Raw genomic sequence first — 18,111 nt, 5'->3', positions numbered from 1 at the left:
CTCACCACTCTCTGAGTAAAAAAACTTACCCCTGACATCTCTGTACCTACTTCCAAGCACCTTAAAACTATGCCCTCTCATGCTAACCATTTCAGCCCTGGGAAAAAGCCTCTGACAAATCCACATGATCAATGCCTCTCATTATCTTATACACCTCTATCAAGTCACCTCTCGTCCTCCGTCGCTCCAAGGAGAAAAGGCCGAGTTCACTCAACCTATTCTCATAAGGCATGCTCCCAATCCAGGCAACATCTTTGTAAATCTTCTGTGCACGCTTTCTATGGTTTCCACATCCTTCCTATATTGAGGCGACCAGAATTGAGCACAGTACTCCAAGTGGGGTCTGACCAGGGTCCTATACAGCTGTAAAATTACCTCTTAATCTCAATCCTATGATTGATGAAGGCCAATGCACCGTACGCCTTCTTAACCACAGAGTCAACCTGTGTAGCAGCTTTGAGTATCCTGTGGGCTCGGACCCCAAGATCCCTCTGATCCTCCACACTGCCAAGAGTCTTACCATTAATACTATATTCTGCCATCATATTTGACCTACCAAAATGAACCACCTCACACTGATCTGGGTTGAACTCCATCTGCCACTTCTCAGCCCAGTTTTGCATCCTATCAATGTCCCATTGTAATCTCTGACAGCCCTGCACACTATCCACAACACCCCCAACCTTTGTGTCATCAGCAAATTTACTAACCCATCCCTCCACTTCCTCATCCAGGTCATTTATAAAAATCACGAAGAATAGGGGTCCCTGAGGCACACTGCTGGTCACCGGCCTCCATGCAGAATATGACCCGTCTACAACCACTGTATGCCTTCTGTGGGCAAGCCAGTTCTGGATCTACAAAACAATGGTCCCTTGGATCCCATGCCTCCTTACTTTCTCAATAAGCCTTGCACTTACTGATTGGATCTTTTGTGGAGGTGAGGTGACAGATGGGTTTGTAGGCTTTGTGCCTATATGTTATTGATATAGATTTCCAGAAGACATTTGACAAGGTACTTTATAGATTCTATAAATATACATAGAATCTTGAGAAGTTAAAAGTCACCTTATTGGCTTGGAGAGGGAATTAATTAGGGAGTAGGAAATAAAGCGTGTACTCAAAGCAGTAGGTATATTACATGAGGTCGGGAGCAAAAGCACATCTTAATTTGCTGGTTGTTAATAATTCACATTTTAATTGAAGCAGACGTATCGAATGTATATAGAAAGACCGAAAATTGGCAGCAAAGGACCTGAAATAATTGCACGTGGTAAGTAGAACACAGATGAGAAGATGATATAGAGAATTCTGATTAAACCATATTTGCATTAAGGAAATTAATGAAAGCTTAAAAATCAAATTCTGAATATCCAAAATAAAAAAAATTTGGAAGCATTCGATATAAATTGGGCAGCAAGAGAGTAAATATTTCAGATGAAAGCTCCTTGTCAGTCACAGAGAGTGATAGTGTAGTGCACAGTGAATAGAGTTATTTAATATTACAACAGGATCCAGATGAGCTAGTGAAATGGATGAAAGAATGGCGGATGGAACTTAAGCTGGACAAGTGCGAGGTGTTACAGTTTGATAAATTAAACCTGGCTAGAACTTGTACAGCAACGGTAAGGCCCTGGAGAGTACTATAAAACAGAGAGACTAAGGGTACTGTTACAGTTCCCCGAATGTGACAAGACAGGTAGACAGGGTGGTGAAGAAAAGATTTGGCATGCTTGCCTTCAGCAGGCAGGGCATTCAGAACAGGAGTTGTGGTATCATACTAAGACTGTACAAGTTGTTGGTGAAGCCACACTTGGAGTATGATGCTCAGCTCTGGTGGCCCATCGATAGGAAATATGTCATTGAGCTAGAAAGGTTGCAGGAAAGTTTTATACAGATGTTACCAAAATTGTAGGGCTCGAGTTGGAGCAGGGATTGCAAACCTGGTCCCTCACTTAATGGTAGGGGTCCATGGCATAAAAAAGGTTAGGAATCCCTGAGTTAGGAGAATATGCTGAGACTTTTTTTTTCCACTAGAGCTTTGGTAGTTGAGGCATGACATTATAGGGGTATATAAAGTCATGAGGAGTGTAGGTAAGGAGAACGTTCATATTCATTTTCTCCAAGACAGAGGAGTCTAAAACTATGAGATGAGAGGAGAAATTTTAAAAGACACTTGATGGCAACTTTGTTATGCAAAGGTTGTTTAGAATACTGTATAGAATGAACTGCCAGAGGACGCTGTTGAAGCAGGTAACACTGTTTAAAAGGCATTTAGGCAAGTATGTAGATAGGAATGTTTACAGGAATATGAGCCAGACACAAGCAAATTAGACAAGTTGGGATAGATATTCTGGTTGGCATGCAGTTTAGGCTGAAGGGCCTGTTGTGAAAGAGGAAACAAGTTCACTTTAAGTTGCAGACTATGGGGAGAGGGATGGATAGGCTAAAATAAATATCCCTAACAGAATGAGATCAAGATTGTCATGGTGATAAGCTGTTGAAGAAGTTTCTGGTTAATTTCCTGATTAGATGAGGCCAGATACCTTATCACTATGGTAACCATGGCCTCACCCTATCAAACGAAACAAAATCAAATATTGATCTATAGATTATTCCTGTAGAAACATTATTTTCTCTCCAAAACACCCTTTAACTCAGTAGTGTAAGTGGTCCTGGGTGTGAATTTAAATTCAGATCTCTGTCTGAACTGCTCAACTTTCTAAATAAACTTGCCCTTGTGAGGGAGGGTAGGTATACATAATGACATTTTTGTCATTGTGAAATAGAAATGTGCGGCAATCATTTATCTCTAGCCAGGGATGACAACATCAGATGTTTGCATTGTTACTAATGATTTTAGTGCACTGATTATTAGTGAGGAAACATGTATGATGTTGAAGAAGTTTTGAGTTGACTTCAGATGTCTTGTTTTTCCTCAAGAATTGATTTACGAAATTCAGTTGTTGATTTTAGTAGGACTACTTTGTATAAGAATTCAAATATAAAATCTACTAATATATATTTCTAAAACTTATTCTAAATGAAAACTTGAAAGGGCCATTTGTGTTTGTTCCATTTAAGATTGTATATAATTACCTAATTTGTTCATAATGTCAGCTAAGGCATTTCAAAGAAAATAAGAGTTTGAACTTTGTACTACACTTGTCCAAGTAATGAATGGGTTTTGTTTTTACAGATGTCCATAGTCTTTTTCATCCATATGTCTATTTTGTCCATGTGAGAAAATACACAAAAAAGTCACTTGATATGGTAACCATATCTCCACAGTTTTGTAATGAATAGCATCAAAAGCCCATAAGAATGATAAGAACAATTACTACAAGTAGAGAGGGAAGAAACTTGTTCTGTCATTCACAGAACAAAGCCATGTTATACTTTTAATTTAATAGTGTTATGGGAGCTCATTTGTAGGGCTTGTCCATAAGTTGGATGTTATGGCTTGTAATAAGGATAATAAGCAATTAAGCCATTATAGTTTTCTTTATAATAGCAGTTTTTTAATTCTTTTCTTTTAGCTGTGAGATGAAATTGAGAGTAATTTACAGTGCAATTACTATTTCAATCTGCATTGTATAAAGATGGATAATTCTAGAAAAGGGGCCCGTGCATGCTTCAATGGGGCCAGGACCAGTATTGCTGTGGGTAGGTTTATTAGTACACTTGGAGGCTTCTGACTTTGCAGCATGATGAGAACCTGAGCAAAGATTCAGAGGCAGACAATTAATGGCAAAATTTGAAAGGCAGAGAAAACAAAGGTTTTAAAATATACAAGGAATCTAGCTGTTTTAAACAGTATATACCTTAATGTAAATACTAGTAAGAGTAATAAATTTCAAATGTCCCAACATTACCATCAGAAGGCAGTTAATATTACTGCAAACTATAACACAGGATTGCCTTTCCAATGCCTGTGGCAAAAGGAGAAAACTACATCAGGTACTGAAAACTTAATACAGCATGGAAGCATTTTGAAATGTAGGGGTGAAGCTAAAAAGGAAATTGGGAAAGTAAAGAAAGGAAATCTAAAGATGTTTAATGATTACATAAAAAAGGACCACCAAGTTCTTTGTCTGGAAGCAGAGGATATGGACAAGGTTCTTACACAGTATATTGTCATTTCCTTCAGAAGAGGTGGATGATGCTAATGATGTATTCAAGATGAATACCAAATATTGGATGGGATAACATTAAAAGAGGAAGTGTTTCATCTTGGAAAATGGATTGTCGTTAGGTCCGAATGAAATGTATCCTGAACTGTTAAAAGATGTAAGAGAGGAAACTGCAGAGGCTTTTGATTATTTTCTGTGTCCTCTGATTACAGGAGTGGTGCCAGAGGATTGAAGGACTGCTTGAGTTGTAACTTGGCTTAAAAAAGACATAAGCTAAATAAATATGGGTCAGTTACTTTAACTTTGCTAATGGGCTTGTCATTGGAATCCATTTAAGGATACAACAAACCTCCATTTAGAAGTGCAGATTAATTCAGGACAGTTGTGGATTTATTCTGGGAAAGTTGTGTCTGATTAACTTGATGGAATCATTTTGGAAGATTAGGAGGGTTGACGAGGGAAATATATTTGATATTATCTGAATAGATTTCAACGAGGCTTTTGACAAGGTCCTACATGATAGAGAGGTAAAAGCCTAGCAGATCTGAAAGAGAGTAATAAATTGGAACCAAACTGTCTCAGTGATAGGATTCAGAAGGTAGAGTTTACGCATTTTTTTTTGTATCTAGAAGGTTGTTAAATACAGGGTTCTATTTTTTTTAAATATTTGATGATTATTTGCAATCATGTAGAGGTGGCATGATTAAGTAGTTTTTAGATGAATCAAATAGAATGTATGGTTGACAGTGAAGAGGATAGTTTTCGACTACAGGAACATGTAGTGTTGTTAATTTGACAGAAATAATAGAACTTTATGTAGAAAAACATGAAGTTTTGTATTTGGGAAGGACCAGTAAGGCAAGTAAAAGTAGAATGAATGAAACGAATACCTAGCAACATGGAAAAACAGGACTATATGTCCACAGATCCTTAAAGATACCAGGACAGGTTGATAGTTGACAGATGCTTTCCATTTCTAGCTGAGGCACAGAACATAACTAGTGAGACTATGCTAGACTCAAGTTAGGTCACAGCACAATTACAACATGCAATTCTGGTTACCGCATTACAGGAAAGGTATAATTGCGTCAGAAAGCACACCAGCAAAGATATGCATGATGTTCCTTGGTCTAGAAGGTTGAATCTATTGGGAAAGTTGAGCTAGTATTTTGGGGCAGAAACAGTTGAGGGGGAGACACTTGAAAATTTAAAATTGAGGGGCCTGGATTAAATAGGAAGACCTATTTTCTGAGCCAAAGTAGTTTAAAAAAAAACAAGCTGTGGACATAAACTACTTTGTTGAAATACCAGAGGGTGGTAAGTTCTTGAATTTACTGCCTGAAAGAGTGATTGAGGAAGAAATCCATGTCACTAAACAAAGAGTACTTGGATAGATCCCTGGAGCACTCTGTTGGTTATTGTTTTTAAAGGTAGATGGAAAGGCATTGGAAACAGTTCAGAGAAGGTTTGCAAGACTAGTACTTAGAATGTTGGATTTTCTTATGAGATTTGCTAAACTTATAACTGCCAGAATTTAGAAGAATGAGATAACTTGACTGAAACATTTAAAAAAAAATGATGAGAGCTCCTAACTAAGTGATTGGGAAAAGGATGTTTCCTTTTTTGGAAGAAGGTACATAAAAACATAAGAAATAGGAGCAGGAGTAGACCATCTGGCTTGTCAAGCCTGCTCCACCATTCAATAAGATCATGGCTGATCTAGCCATGGACTCATCTCCACCTACCTGCCTTTTCCCCATAACCTCTAATTCCCCTACGATGAAAAAATCTATCCAACCTTGTCTTAAATATATTTACTGAGGTAGCCTCCACTGCTTCATTGGGCAGAGAATTCCACAGATTCACCACTCTCTGGGAAAAGCAGTTCCTCCTCATCGCCGTCCTAAATCTACTCCCCTGAATCTTGAGGCTATGTCCCCTAGTTCCAGTCTCAACTACCAGTGGAAACAACTTTCCTGCCTCTATCTTATCTATCTCTTTTATGATTTTATGTTTCTATAAGATCTCTTATCATTCTTCTGAATTCCAGTGAGACAGTCCCAGGCGACTCAATCTCTCCTCACAGTCTAACCCCCTCATCTCTGGAATCAACCTGGTGAACCTCCTCTGCACTGCCTCCCAAACCAGTATATCCTTCAAGTAAGGAGACCAGAACTGCACACAGTACTCCAGATGTGGTCTCGTCAGGACCCTGTACAGTTGCAGCATAACCTCCCTGCTCTTAAATTCAATCCCTCTAGCAATGAAGGGCAACATTCCATTTGCCTTCTTGATAGCCTGCTGCACCTGCAAACCAACCTTTTGTGATTCATGCACACACACTCCCAGTCCCTCTGCACAGCATGCATGCTGCAGTTTTTAACCACTTAAATAATAATCTGCTCTTTCATTTTTTTCTTCCAAAGTGGATGACCTTGCATTTACCAACATTTTACTCCATCTGCCAAAACCTTGCCCACTCACTTAACCTATCTATATCTCTCTGCAAACTCTCCGTATCTTCTGCACAATTTGCTTTTCCACTCAATTTAGTATGATCAGTAAACTTTAGATACACTACACTTGGTCCCCTCTTCCAGATCATTAATGCATATTGTGAATGGCTGCGGGTCCAGCACTGACCCCTGTGGCACACCACTCACCACTGATTGCCAACCAGAGTAACACCCATGTATCCCAACTCTGCTTTCTATTAGTTAACTAATCCTCTATCCATGTTAATACATCACCCACAACTCTATGTATCCTTATCTTATGCATAAATCTTTTATGTGACACCTTATCCAACACCTTCTGGAAAGGTAGAATCAAAAATCACATTTTTAAAAAAAATCACCCATTTTAAACAGATTAAACATCTTTTTTTGATAATCACTGGTCTGAAACTCTCTTACAGCACTATTTTTAAGACAGGTGGATTGATGTTTTATATTGCAAAGGGAAGTAAAGGTTACTGCATATAGGTGGCAGGGTTTGGATTATAATCAGCTCAACCTTTATCTTATCAAATAAAGAGTAGATTATTAATTTATTAGAGAACATTAATTTATTTTCACATAGATAAAATGTTTAAAGATGTGCCTTTAATAACAATTATAGTCCATTCCATTAATGGAGAAATCTTTAAAAAGAATTCCCCCACTAAAAGCAAATTTTGCATAAAATCGCTTGTGGCAATGGTTCCTTTGTACCTCTGGTATTCACTGTCTTTCCCTTGATCCTTATTGAGTTAAATGTCAAAATTAAAACTATATATATGTGAATAATTATATCACAAACTGAAATAATCGTCTTCTACACTCTCCTCTGCCAGTTTCCCTGAGAGTGCTTCATTACCTTTAGTTTTTCAATCCTATACTGTATACAGACTGAAAACTGTGTTAGGGAACCATTAGCCACACCCCACTGATGGTGGTTATAATTAGTGCTGTAGTTTAAATTCTGGTAAAAAAATATTTCTGCTTGCTTAAAGCTGAAAATAAGATATCCATATATGTAGTTAATAACTAAACAGTTGAATCTGAACTGAGCATTTTAGATTTTGATGTCCGCTGATTATTTGTGAGGAAGCCCACAGTGTGCAAGGTCTCAAAATCCGATTCAAACCTTAGCGACTTCGACTTCCTCTTGATTGAATTCTGGAACGTTTCTGAAGTGAAGTAATAAACAATAGGGTCAAAGCAGCAGTTAGACACAGCAAAGCATAATGTGATGGGGTACATTGTTTTGACTGTAGTTACCACCGAGCAATTTCTCACTGCTCCAGTCCTCACCAGTGAATACATTACTAGGGTTATATTGTATGGCACAAAGCAACAGATAAAAGTGAGGAAATGAACAACAATCATCCGGAGCACTTTCTTCTTGTTAAATTTACTGCGGGAAAGAGTAACGGGCTGGCTTAAAGTTCTCAACACCATTGAAAAGCAGAACAGGTTTAACAGTAATGGGATTATAAAACCGACTATCTCGATGAATATTACAATCTTTGACAAGAAATTCTTCCAGGTCTCGTTGGAAAAATTTTCAAAGCAGGTTTTCGTCTGATTGGCCTTCTCGCTGGTAGTTCGCAAGAAAGTCGCCGGCACACTTCCTCCCAGCACGGTCAGCCACACGGCAGTGCACACGATGATCGCATTTCTCCTTGTCCTCAGCATTCTCGATTTAAAAGGGTGAACGATAGCCAGAAATCGATCGGCGCTGATACAGGTCAGGAAGAGGATGCTGCCGTACATGTTTGTGAGAAACAGCGTCCCCGAAACCTTGCACAACAAATCCCCAAAGGGCCAGTCCCTGGTCGCATAGTAGAAAATCCGAAACGGCAGCGTGAAGACAAACAGCAGGTCTGACACGGCAAGGTTTGTCATGTATGTTATGGTTTCGTTTCTTAATTTTAAGGAACACCTCAAAACATACAAGGCGACACAGTTTGATATGAGGCCGACGATGAATACCATTATGAATACGCTGCTGTACAATGTGTACTTAAAGGAATCATCGGGCTTACAATGGGTGCTGGCGTTGCTGCTGTTGGCGGCTGCCATAGTGCGAAAACTGCGCTCCCTTTCCGATCACTTTCCAGATTTTGTCCAGAGTGAGTTCTACGGTCCAGTTACGTCGGCGAACACATCCGTACAGTGAAATTGTGTGTATTTTGCTGGAATTTAAAGACGAGCGATGCAGGGAGTGGGCTCTCAGTTATCTATTCAGCATTGGCTTCATTTGAATCCCGGGAATGCTGGTTACCAGTTTCTGCTAAACGGTCCGGCTTGAAAACTTCAGGAAAATTTCAGCGCCGTTTTGCGATCCCGGGTTATACAGTTACACAAAAGAAATCCTGTTCAAAAGAATGGGACTATTTTTCAGGTAGAACAAAGATAAATCCTCTTTTTGCAAGTTGCTCTGTAGGTTCACTGACATCGTGGCTCGTCAGCCTTCCTAGAAAATTAAGCCGGAAACTAACGAACTTCGTCTCCTAGTCTTGTGCAACAAAGGTTCTGAGCACGAAGCAAGCCTACCTTGCTGCTGGCTGTAAAAAACAGGCTTTTCAACTCGCACGAATGCAACTAACATGTCACAGCTTTGTGAAAATCGTTCCTCGCTGGCTTTCCTCCCAAATGCAAATTTCATTGGCTACACAAAACGTATTAAGCATGCAAATAGGATGTAGACGAAGATGGTCGGAATTGGACAAAGAAAAGGCTGAACCCGTTTTATTTGCTAAGCATACCAAATACCTCACAGGCTCGTAAAGTTTTAACAGTTCTGGATTTCTGATCTGTTAACCACTTCAATGCTGAGAAAAAATATTTACAGAAAACTGAGCCTTGATAAGATAAAGTCGGCTAGCAGCCTTTTGATGAACTTTGGTGAAGATTGAAACCAGAGAGAACGACCTTTTACCCCTAAACCTTGAAGTATTTGAGTCTTACTCTTGAAGGACATGTATAACTATTACTGAACCGGCATAAATTCTTACACGCCTTGCCATATATTCACGTATAATGAATTTGCATTTTGGTGATCCTTTGGACTTTAAACCCATATACCTGTACATATAATTGTACATCCAAAGTCCATGTTTATTTTTACCGCCATTTTTATTACTTCCTTAAAAACTACATCATTAGGCAAACGCGGCCACTCCTTTAGGAGTCCTTGCTGACTGTTCTCGACATGCCTTTTCTTCCAGGCGCCAGGACCATACTAGGCTAGTACTGGTAATTAGCATTGGAAATCTTGAACCTTCTTACTTAAGTATCTATGAAGCCAGAGTTTAAAACAACATTGAATTTATTAAGCAGAAGAATTAAAGGTTGTTAAAGCAAGGCCTCTGGTATATTACAGTGTAAATAAACCATGATCAAATTGAATATTGAATAACCTTTTGAGGGGTTTGGGAGCTCATTAGTCTTGCCTTTTAATTTGAATCAACAGAGGAATAGATTGCTTTGTTGACATTCTTTAAATCCTGACCTCAAATTTTATTTAAAACCAATTCACAGTGAAATTAGTGGCATGTGTACAACTTTCTATAAAGGGAAAAATGAACAACTTCTCTTCTTAAACGTAAAGTTTGTGAACCTCCCTGAAGCTCCTTTTCACTGACAATAAACATGGGTGCACCCAAAGGATGTGTGTGAAATTCACTGAACTAATAGCAGGTAGCTAGAGAAAAAATATTTCAGTTGCTTGGGGAAATTTGATAGAAGTTAGTCAGAGGGAAGATATTTTTATTGTTTGGGAAATCCTATTGAAAAGAATAAATATACATATTAGAGCTAGGCCTACCTGGAGCAAAGTTTGTAAATGGTCCTACACACACGCAGTGATGGATATTTGGAACTCTGCTCTGACCTGCACTTGTTGCCAGGTCAGCTGATTTTAATTATCAGATATATAGAATTATGTTAACCAATGATATTAATGGGTATGAAGTTAGGGAAGCTATATGGAAATGGCTCAAAGATCGCAGAACACATTTGAGGAATTAAATGGCCTATTTCTGTTATTAATACTTGGACGATAAGGACAAGGAACTAAAACAAAATGTACATGAAAATAATAAAAGACAAAACTAAAGGCTTTGTATTTGAATGCATGTATCATTAAAACTTGGTGTTAATAGAAAAAAATACAAAGATAATGAACGCTGCTGAATGATGTAGATTGGTTCCCAAATAGATAAGGGTACATGACACTTTGAAAGGACGTAAAGCCAGGAAAAGTAAGAGAGGGAAGTAATATGTTCAGGAAACCAGGAGGTAGAAACATTTTTGGTGGAAATTAGGAAATAATGAAGGGAAGAGAGAGAATGATGTATAGACCCATAAGAAGCAATCACACAGTAGAACAGACTGTAAAATAATGGAAGCTTGTTAGAAAGACATGGCACAAATCATGGAGAATTTCAATCTATGTGTGCTGAGAAAATTATTTGGAAAACGGTGTGCTGGATGAGGAGCACATAGTGTATTCAAGATGGTTACTTAGACCAGCCTGCCTGGAGCCAACTGGAGAGCAGGCTGTACTTGAGTTTGTATTGAATAATGACATAGGATTAATTATCTCATTCTGAAGAGACCCCTAGATAGCAACAATACTTTACATTCATTTTGAGAGGGAGAAAAATGGCTCCAAAACCTGTATTTTTAACTTAAATAAGAGTAGCTGCAAGGACATGAAAGGAGAATTAGAAAATGAACTCACATTTGAGGTTATGAAATCATCAATTGAAATGCAGTGGACGGCATTTAAAGCAATCTTTCAGACTGTGTACATTCCATTGAGAAAGAAAATACCAGGGGAAAGACCTATCATCTGTGGTTAAGTTAGAAAAGAGGTGAAAATAGTATCAAACTTAAAGTGTATGATTATGCAACTGTGTGTGGTGTGTTAGAAGAGTGGACAGAACGGGGGAAAAGCAAAGACTTTTTGAAAAGATCAATAAGGAAACATTAGGCTATGGCATAAGGTTTGCCAGCAATACAAAAAGAGATTTTTATTTCAGTTGTTTGTTCTCATGGACCAGTACCATTAAACAAGGGGTCCATTGACCCCAGGTTGGGAACCCCTGTTATCGAGGATATCATGACATATTACTGCACAGAAAATGGCTCTTCAGCCCATCTAGTCAATACCATCCTGATGTTCGCTTGTCCAACATACCTGTACCCAGACAATAACACTCCAAAGCATTCCCATCCATATACTTATTCAAATTTTTCTTAAAAGTTGCAATTGACCCACTTCAGCTGGCAGTTCATTCCACGCCCTCAGATGCATTCCCTCAGATTCCTCTTAAATATTTCACTTTTCATGCCAAACCTAAGATCTCTGGTTCTAGTCTCATCCAACCTGAGAGGAAAAGCCTGCATGCATTTATCCTATCTATAACCCTCATAATTTTGTATACAAAATCTTCTCTCATTCTCCTGTGCTCCAGGGAATAAAGACCTAATATAGTTAACCTTTCCTTTAACTCAGTTCCTTAAGTCCTGGCAACATCCTTGCAAATTGTCTCTGCATTCTTTCAAGCTTAATGAAATCTTTCCTGTAGGTGAGTGACCATAAATCCACACAATACTCTAAATTCAGCCTCGACAACATCTGTGCAATTTCAACATAACATCCCATCTTCTATATTCAATGCCCTAATTTATTAAGGCCAATGTGCTAAAAGCTCCCTTTACAACACCTTCAAGAAATTATGGATCCGTATTTCCAGGTCTCTTTGTTCTGTGCACACCTCACAGCCTTACCATTCACTGTGTCGTTCTTGTACTGGTTTGTCCACTCAAAGTGCAACACGTCACAATTTTCTGTATTAAATTTCATCTGCCATTTTGCAGCCCATTTTTCCTGCTGGTCCAGATCCCACTGCAAGCTTTAATAGTCTTCTTCGTCGTCCACTACACCCCACTCTTGGTGTTGTCTGCAAATTTGCTGATCTAAATTATCAATATAGATGATAAATAACAACAGACCCATCGGCACTCCACAAATCATAGGCCTCTAGTCAGAGAGGCAACTGTCTACCACCACTCTCTGGCATCTCTCACTAAGCCAATGTTGGATCCAGTTGACTAATTCATCCTGAATGCCAAGCGACTTAAGCTTGCTAAAGTCGATGTAGACAATGCCCTCTGCTTTTTTCCATCAACCTTTTTGGTAGCTTTCTTGAAAAAATCTTATAAGATTGGTTACACACAACCTATCTTGCACAAAGCTATGTTACTATCTCTAATCAGGCACTATCTATCCAAATATTTAGATATCCTGTCCTATAGAATACTTTACTATAACTTACTTGTGACTGGTGTCAAGCTCACCAGCCGGTAATTTCCCATTTTATTCTTAGAGCCTTTCTTGAACAATTGAACAATACTGTACTTACCGGCAACACACATAAAGTTGCTGGTAAACACAGCAGGCCAGGCAGCATCTCTAGGAAGAGGTACAGTCGACGTTTCGGGCCGAGACCCTTTGTCAGGACGAACTGAAAGAAGAGCTAGTAAGAGATTTGAAAGTGGTAGGGGGAGGGGAGATCCAAAATGATAGGAGAAGACAGGAGAGGGATGGAGCTAAGAGCTGGAAAGTTGATTGGCAAAAGGAATATGAGGGGATCATGGGATGGGAAGCCTAGGGGGAAAGAAAGGGGGAGGGGGGAAGCCCAGAGGATGGGCAAGGAGTATAGTGAGAGGGACAGAGGGAGAAAAATGGGGGGGGGGGGAGAGAGAGAGAGAGAGAGAGAGAAATAATAAATAAATAAATAAATAGATAGATAGATAGATAGATAGATAAATAATGGATGGGGTACGAAGGGGAGGTGGGGCATTAGCGGAAGTTAGAGAAGTCAATGTTCATGCCATCAGGTTGGAGGCTACCCAGACGGAATATAAGGTGTTGTTCCTCCAACCTGAGTGTGACTTCATCTTTACAGTAGAGGAGGCCGTGGATAGACATGTCAGAATGGGAATGGGATGTGGAATTAAAATGTGTGGCCACTGGGAGATCCTGCTTTCTCTGGCAGACAGAAGCTGAAGTCAAGTTAAATTCGTAGAAAAGGGAAGTCAGCAATGGGCTAGAAAGTATAATTGGAAGAAATTTGTTTTTAAATAGTTCATTTTGGAGTTACTAGGAAGGTAAGCATTTATTAGGGTACCTCCACAATAAGATTTTGTAGAGCTGGTGGATGCTTATGGTTAGGGCTGTTGTTGTTGAGATTAGAGTTATTTTAATGTAAGGATAAATATTTTAAAATTGACGTATTTTAGAAATGGAACTCAGTGTAGTATTAATAGTTGAGTGGCAGTTGTGAGTTTTAGCTGAGCTCAGATTTACAGAGGGTGGTTGGAGCTCAGTGGGGGCACTGGAGTAGTTGCGTTAGAGTTGATAAAGTCACCATAATGTTTAAAATTACCTTTCACAGTGATGTCTTTGAGTTCAAAATATGTTCAGTGATACTCTCGTGCAGGCCATGTTGTTCTTTCAAGTGCCTAGGCAAATTCTGCTTAACTCAGTAAGGTGTCATTGTGGGGCGGGGGGGTGCTCTGTTTTTGTTTTCTGTGCCGAAAAGGGTAACTTCACATTTTCTCACATTGCATTGTATCTGTGATGTTCTTTCTCACATATTTAGCTTGTCTGTATAATATATTCACATGTTGATTAATATTCTGACATTTTGTGAGTAGGAAGGAGGATGTGACAAGGCTTATAGTACAGGGATTAGAGTGAAAACCTGGAGGTTCAGATGCCACCAAAGAAGTATATAGATCTAAATTATGACTAACTGGAATGAAATACTACTATTGGTAATGGCAATCTATTGAATTGTTGCAGAAACTAAACTAATTTGTTAGTTTCCTTTTTGGGCATCAAATCACATCTGATTTGTATTTAATCCCTGATATAGAGAATGCAATTGTCTTTCCACTGTCATTTTAGCAATGTGTCAGTTAATTACTGAGAAATGTATACAAATAAAGCAATGATGATTTCCACTTTAACCGCCAGTAAATAAGCAAAAAAAAAGGGAAATTGATGATAATATGCAAAGTGGCACATGGGAGCAGGGTAAGTAGAACCTGTACAAACAAGACAGTTTACACCTGAACTGGAGTGCAACCAGTATCCCTGTGTACTCAGCCCCCTGCTGTACTCTCTGTACACCCATGATTGTGTAGCCAAGTTTCCATCAAACTCAATATATAAGTTTGCTGATGACACAACAATTGTAGGCCGTATCTTGGGTAATGGTGATTTTGAGTACAGAGAGGAAATTAAGAACCTGGTGCCATGGTGGGAAGACAATAACCTATCCCTCAACGTCAGCAAGACAAAGGAATTGGTTGTTGACTTCAGAAGGAGTAGCAGACCGCATGACCCAATTTACATCGGTGGTGCGCAAGTGGAACAGGTCGAAAGCTTTAAGTTCCTCGGGGTCAGTATCACAAATGACCTGACTTGGTCTAACCAAGCGGAGTCCACTGCCAAGAAGGCCAACCAGTGCCTTTACTTCCTGAGAAAGCTAAAGAAATTTGGCCTGTCCCCTAAAACCGTCACTAATTTTTATAGATGCACCGTAGAAAGCATTCTTCTAGGGTGCATCACAACCTGGTATGGAAGTTGTCCTGTCCAGGACCGGAATAAGCTGCAGAAGATCGTGAACACGGCCCAGCACATCACACAAACCAATCTTCCGTCCTTGGACTCACTTTACACCACACGCTGTCGGAGCAGTGCTGCCAGGATAATCAAGGACACAACCCACCCAGCCAACACACTTTTCGTACCTCTTCCCTCCTGGAAAAGGTTCAGGAGCTTGAAGACTTGTATGGCCAGATTTGGGAACAGCTTCTTTCCAACTGTGATAAGACTGCTGAACGGATCCTGACCTGAATTTGGGCCGTACCCTCCAAATATCCGGACCTGCCTCTCGGGTTTTTTGCACTACGTTACTTCCCCTTTTCTATTTTCTATTTATGATTTATAATTTAAATTTTTAATATTTTCTGTCGATTTGTAATCCAGGGAGCGGGAAGCGCAGAATCAAATATCGCTGTGATGATTGTACGCTCTAGTATCAATTGTTTGGCGACAATAAAGTAAAGTAAAGTATCCTCTCTGGGATACACACGGTTTAAACTAGAGTGGCAGGAAGATGGAACCATAATAGCAGGGCAACAGGTGGTAGAGGTGATAGCAGGAAAGATAGAATGACAAGTAAGACCGGAAGTAAGGACAGCAAGGGACAGGCTAATAAACCTGGTGGTACTGATGGGTTGAAATGTGTTTATTTCAATGCTATGACTATTATGGTAAGGGCACTGAACTTAGAGACTGGATCTGTACATGGAATTACAATGCCATTGCCATTATAGAGACTTGGTTGCGTGGGGAACAGGACTGGAAGCTCAATCTTCCTGGAATTTGCTGCTTTTGGTGTGATAGAGAAGTGGCTAAAAGAGCGAGAGGGGTTGCAGTACTGAAAAGGAAGAATACTGCAATAGTCAATGGAGAGGACCAACTTGAGGGCTCATCTGCAGAGACAACATGGTTGGAGCTCAGAATTTAGAAAGGTGCAATATCACTGATGGGATTATAGTACTGTATAGTACAGTGCCCCCAACAGCAAATGAAGGGTGGAGGAGCAGGTTTGTAGACTGGTTATAGAAAGGTGCAGAAACAACAGAGTTGTTATAGTGGGAGACTTTAACTACCCCAGATTTGACTGGAATTTCCTTAATACAAGAGTCTTATATAAGTGGGATTTCTTCAGAGCATTCAAAAAGTCTTCTTGGATCGCTATGCAGAGAATCCAACTAGAGGAAAGAGCATACTGGACTTAACTTTGGGAAACGAGCCAGACCAAATCACAGACCTGATAGTGGGTGAACAGTTTTGGAATACTGACCAGAACTCATTATATTTGAACATAATTATGAGTAAGGATATAAATGGATCTTGTGGGAAGGTACTAAATTGGCAGAGAACAAATTACAAGATGGAACAGGAGTTAATAGGTGTTGGTTGGGAACAGCTGCTGACAGACAAGTTTACGCCTCAGATGAGGGAACTGTTTAAAGACTAGTTTATCAGAGTTCAGGATTGGTATGTTCCGGGAAGGAGTAAAGACAAGGATGGTAAGCAAAGCAAACTTTTAATGCCCTGAGAGGCCCTAAATTTAGTCAGGAAGGAAAAGGAAGCATATGTAACGTTTAGAAAGCTAAAGATCAGACTTGGTCTGTGTGGAATATAAAGATAGCTCAATCAGGCGATTAAGAAGGCCATGAAATGACCTTAGTTAACAGAATCAAAGAGAATCCCAAGACATTTTATACTTGCATTAGAAAGAAGAGGATAACAAAGGAGAGGGCAGGTCCATTTAAGGGTAAAGGGGGGTGTTTATGTTTGGAGTTGGATCAAGTGGCTGAGATACTAAATGAGTACTTTGTATTGGTGTTTAATGAAGAGAAGGATTTGAAGGACAGTGAAAACAATGGGACTTGCTAATGTGCTGCGACATTTTGAGGTTAAGGATGAAGTAGTTCTGTGTCTTCTGAAGTGCTTTAAAATGGATTAGTCTCCAAAACCTGATGGCATATTGAAAGAAGCAAGTGAGGAGAATGCTGGGATTTACGACAAGATCTTTCTATCTTCACTAGCAGCAGGTGAGGTCCCAGAGAACTAGAGAGTGACAAATGTTGTACCTTTATCCAAGAAAGGAAATAGTGATAATCCAGGTAATTTTAGGTCAGTGAGCCTCATGTCAGTGGTCGGGAAGCTTTTGGAGATGATACTGAGGGATAGGATTTCTGCACATTTGGAAAGTTATGCCTTTGTGGGTGCAGGTCATGCATTATCAATTTGATTGAGTTTTTTGAGATGGTGTCAATCATAAATTTGTGCCTGAAGTATTTCTTTGCCGTGATCTAATAAGATTGAAGTCACTGGAGATCAGGAAGGGATCTCTGACTGAGATTATGCTAAGTGTGTAGTTTATTATTAAAGACCAAACAATTCAAACCTAGAAGATCACTGCATGATTTCCTGTAGAGTAACATATGAGCTTGTGCCATCTCAATGTTTTTTTAACTAGGTCACCTCCTTCATTAGGTTAGATGTAAAGATATTCTTGGAAGGTAGCATGATCTTACTTGTGCAGTTTCATCAGATATGAAGCAACCAGTCCCACATAAAATGAATAAAATTGACACTTGGTCAACATTCAGACTTGCATTATTAAGTGGCAAGAATTTTTTGTTTCATGTATTAACTCTGTTATCATGCTTTTGAAAATTTCAGTGTTAATATCTTGGTGTGATTACTGAATAGAAACATAACATGAGCAATCAGATTTACAGATCTTTGGTAACAAGAACAGAGAGAGTCTGTCTACTGATGCAATTGACTTCCAAAAGCTTTTGCTTCATCAACAAGGCATTGATCAGGATTT

At 39.3% G+C, this 18,111-nt stretch overlaps 2 protein-coding genes across 6 annotated transcripts in view; one reads left to right on the top strand and one right to left on the bottom strand.

Annotated features, from left to right (window-relative positions):
- Window positions 1–18,111, top strand: part of rb1 (retinoblastoma 1) — a 236,448-nt gene that overhangs the window by 139,092 nt on the left and 79,245 nt on the right. The gene's annotated exons all lie outside the window — the stretch shown is intronic.
- Window positions 2,688–10,702, bottom strand: LOC134348166 (lysophosphatidic acid receptor 6-like). The gene has a single exon (XM_063051135.1). It carries the CDS (start codon window positions 8,696–8,698, stop codon window positions 7,661–7,663), a length of 1,038 nt encoding a protein of 345 aa, XP_062907205.1. The 5' UTR covers window positions 8,699–10,702; the 3' UTR covers window positions 2,688–7,660.

The sequence above is a fragment of the Mobula hypostoma genome, chromosome 6 (assembly GCF_963921235.1).
Source record: "Mobula hypostoma chromosome 6, sMobHyp1.1, whole genome shotgun sequence".
NCBI lineage: Eukaryota > Metazoa > Chordata > Chondrichthyes > Myliobatiformes > Myliobatidae > Mobula > Mobula hypostoma.
Note: the sequence above shows the minus strand (reverse complement) of the source record. Positions and strands in the feature narration are given on the sequence as shown.

What these genes read in the sequence shown, in the direction of transcription:
- LOC134348166 (XM_063051135.1), bottom strand. Translation starts at nt 8,698, where the DNA reads ATGGCAGCCGCCAACAGCAGCAACGCCAGCACCCATTGTAAGCCCGAT.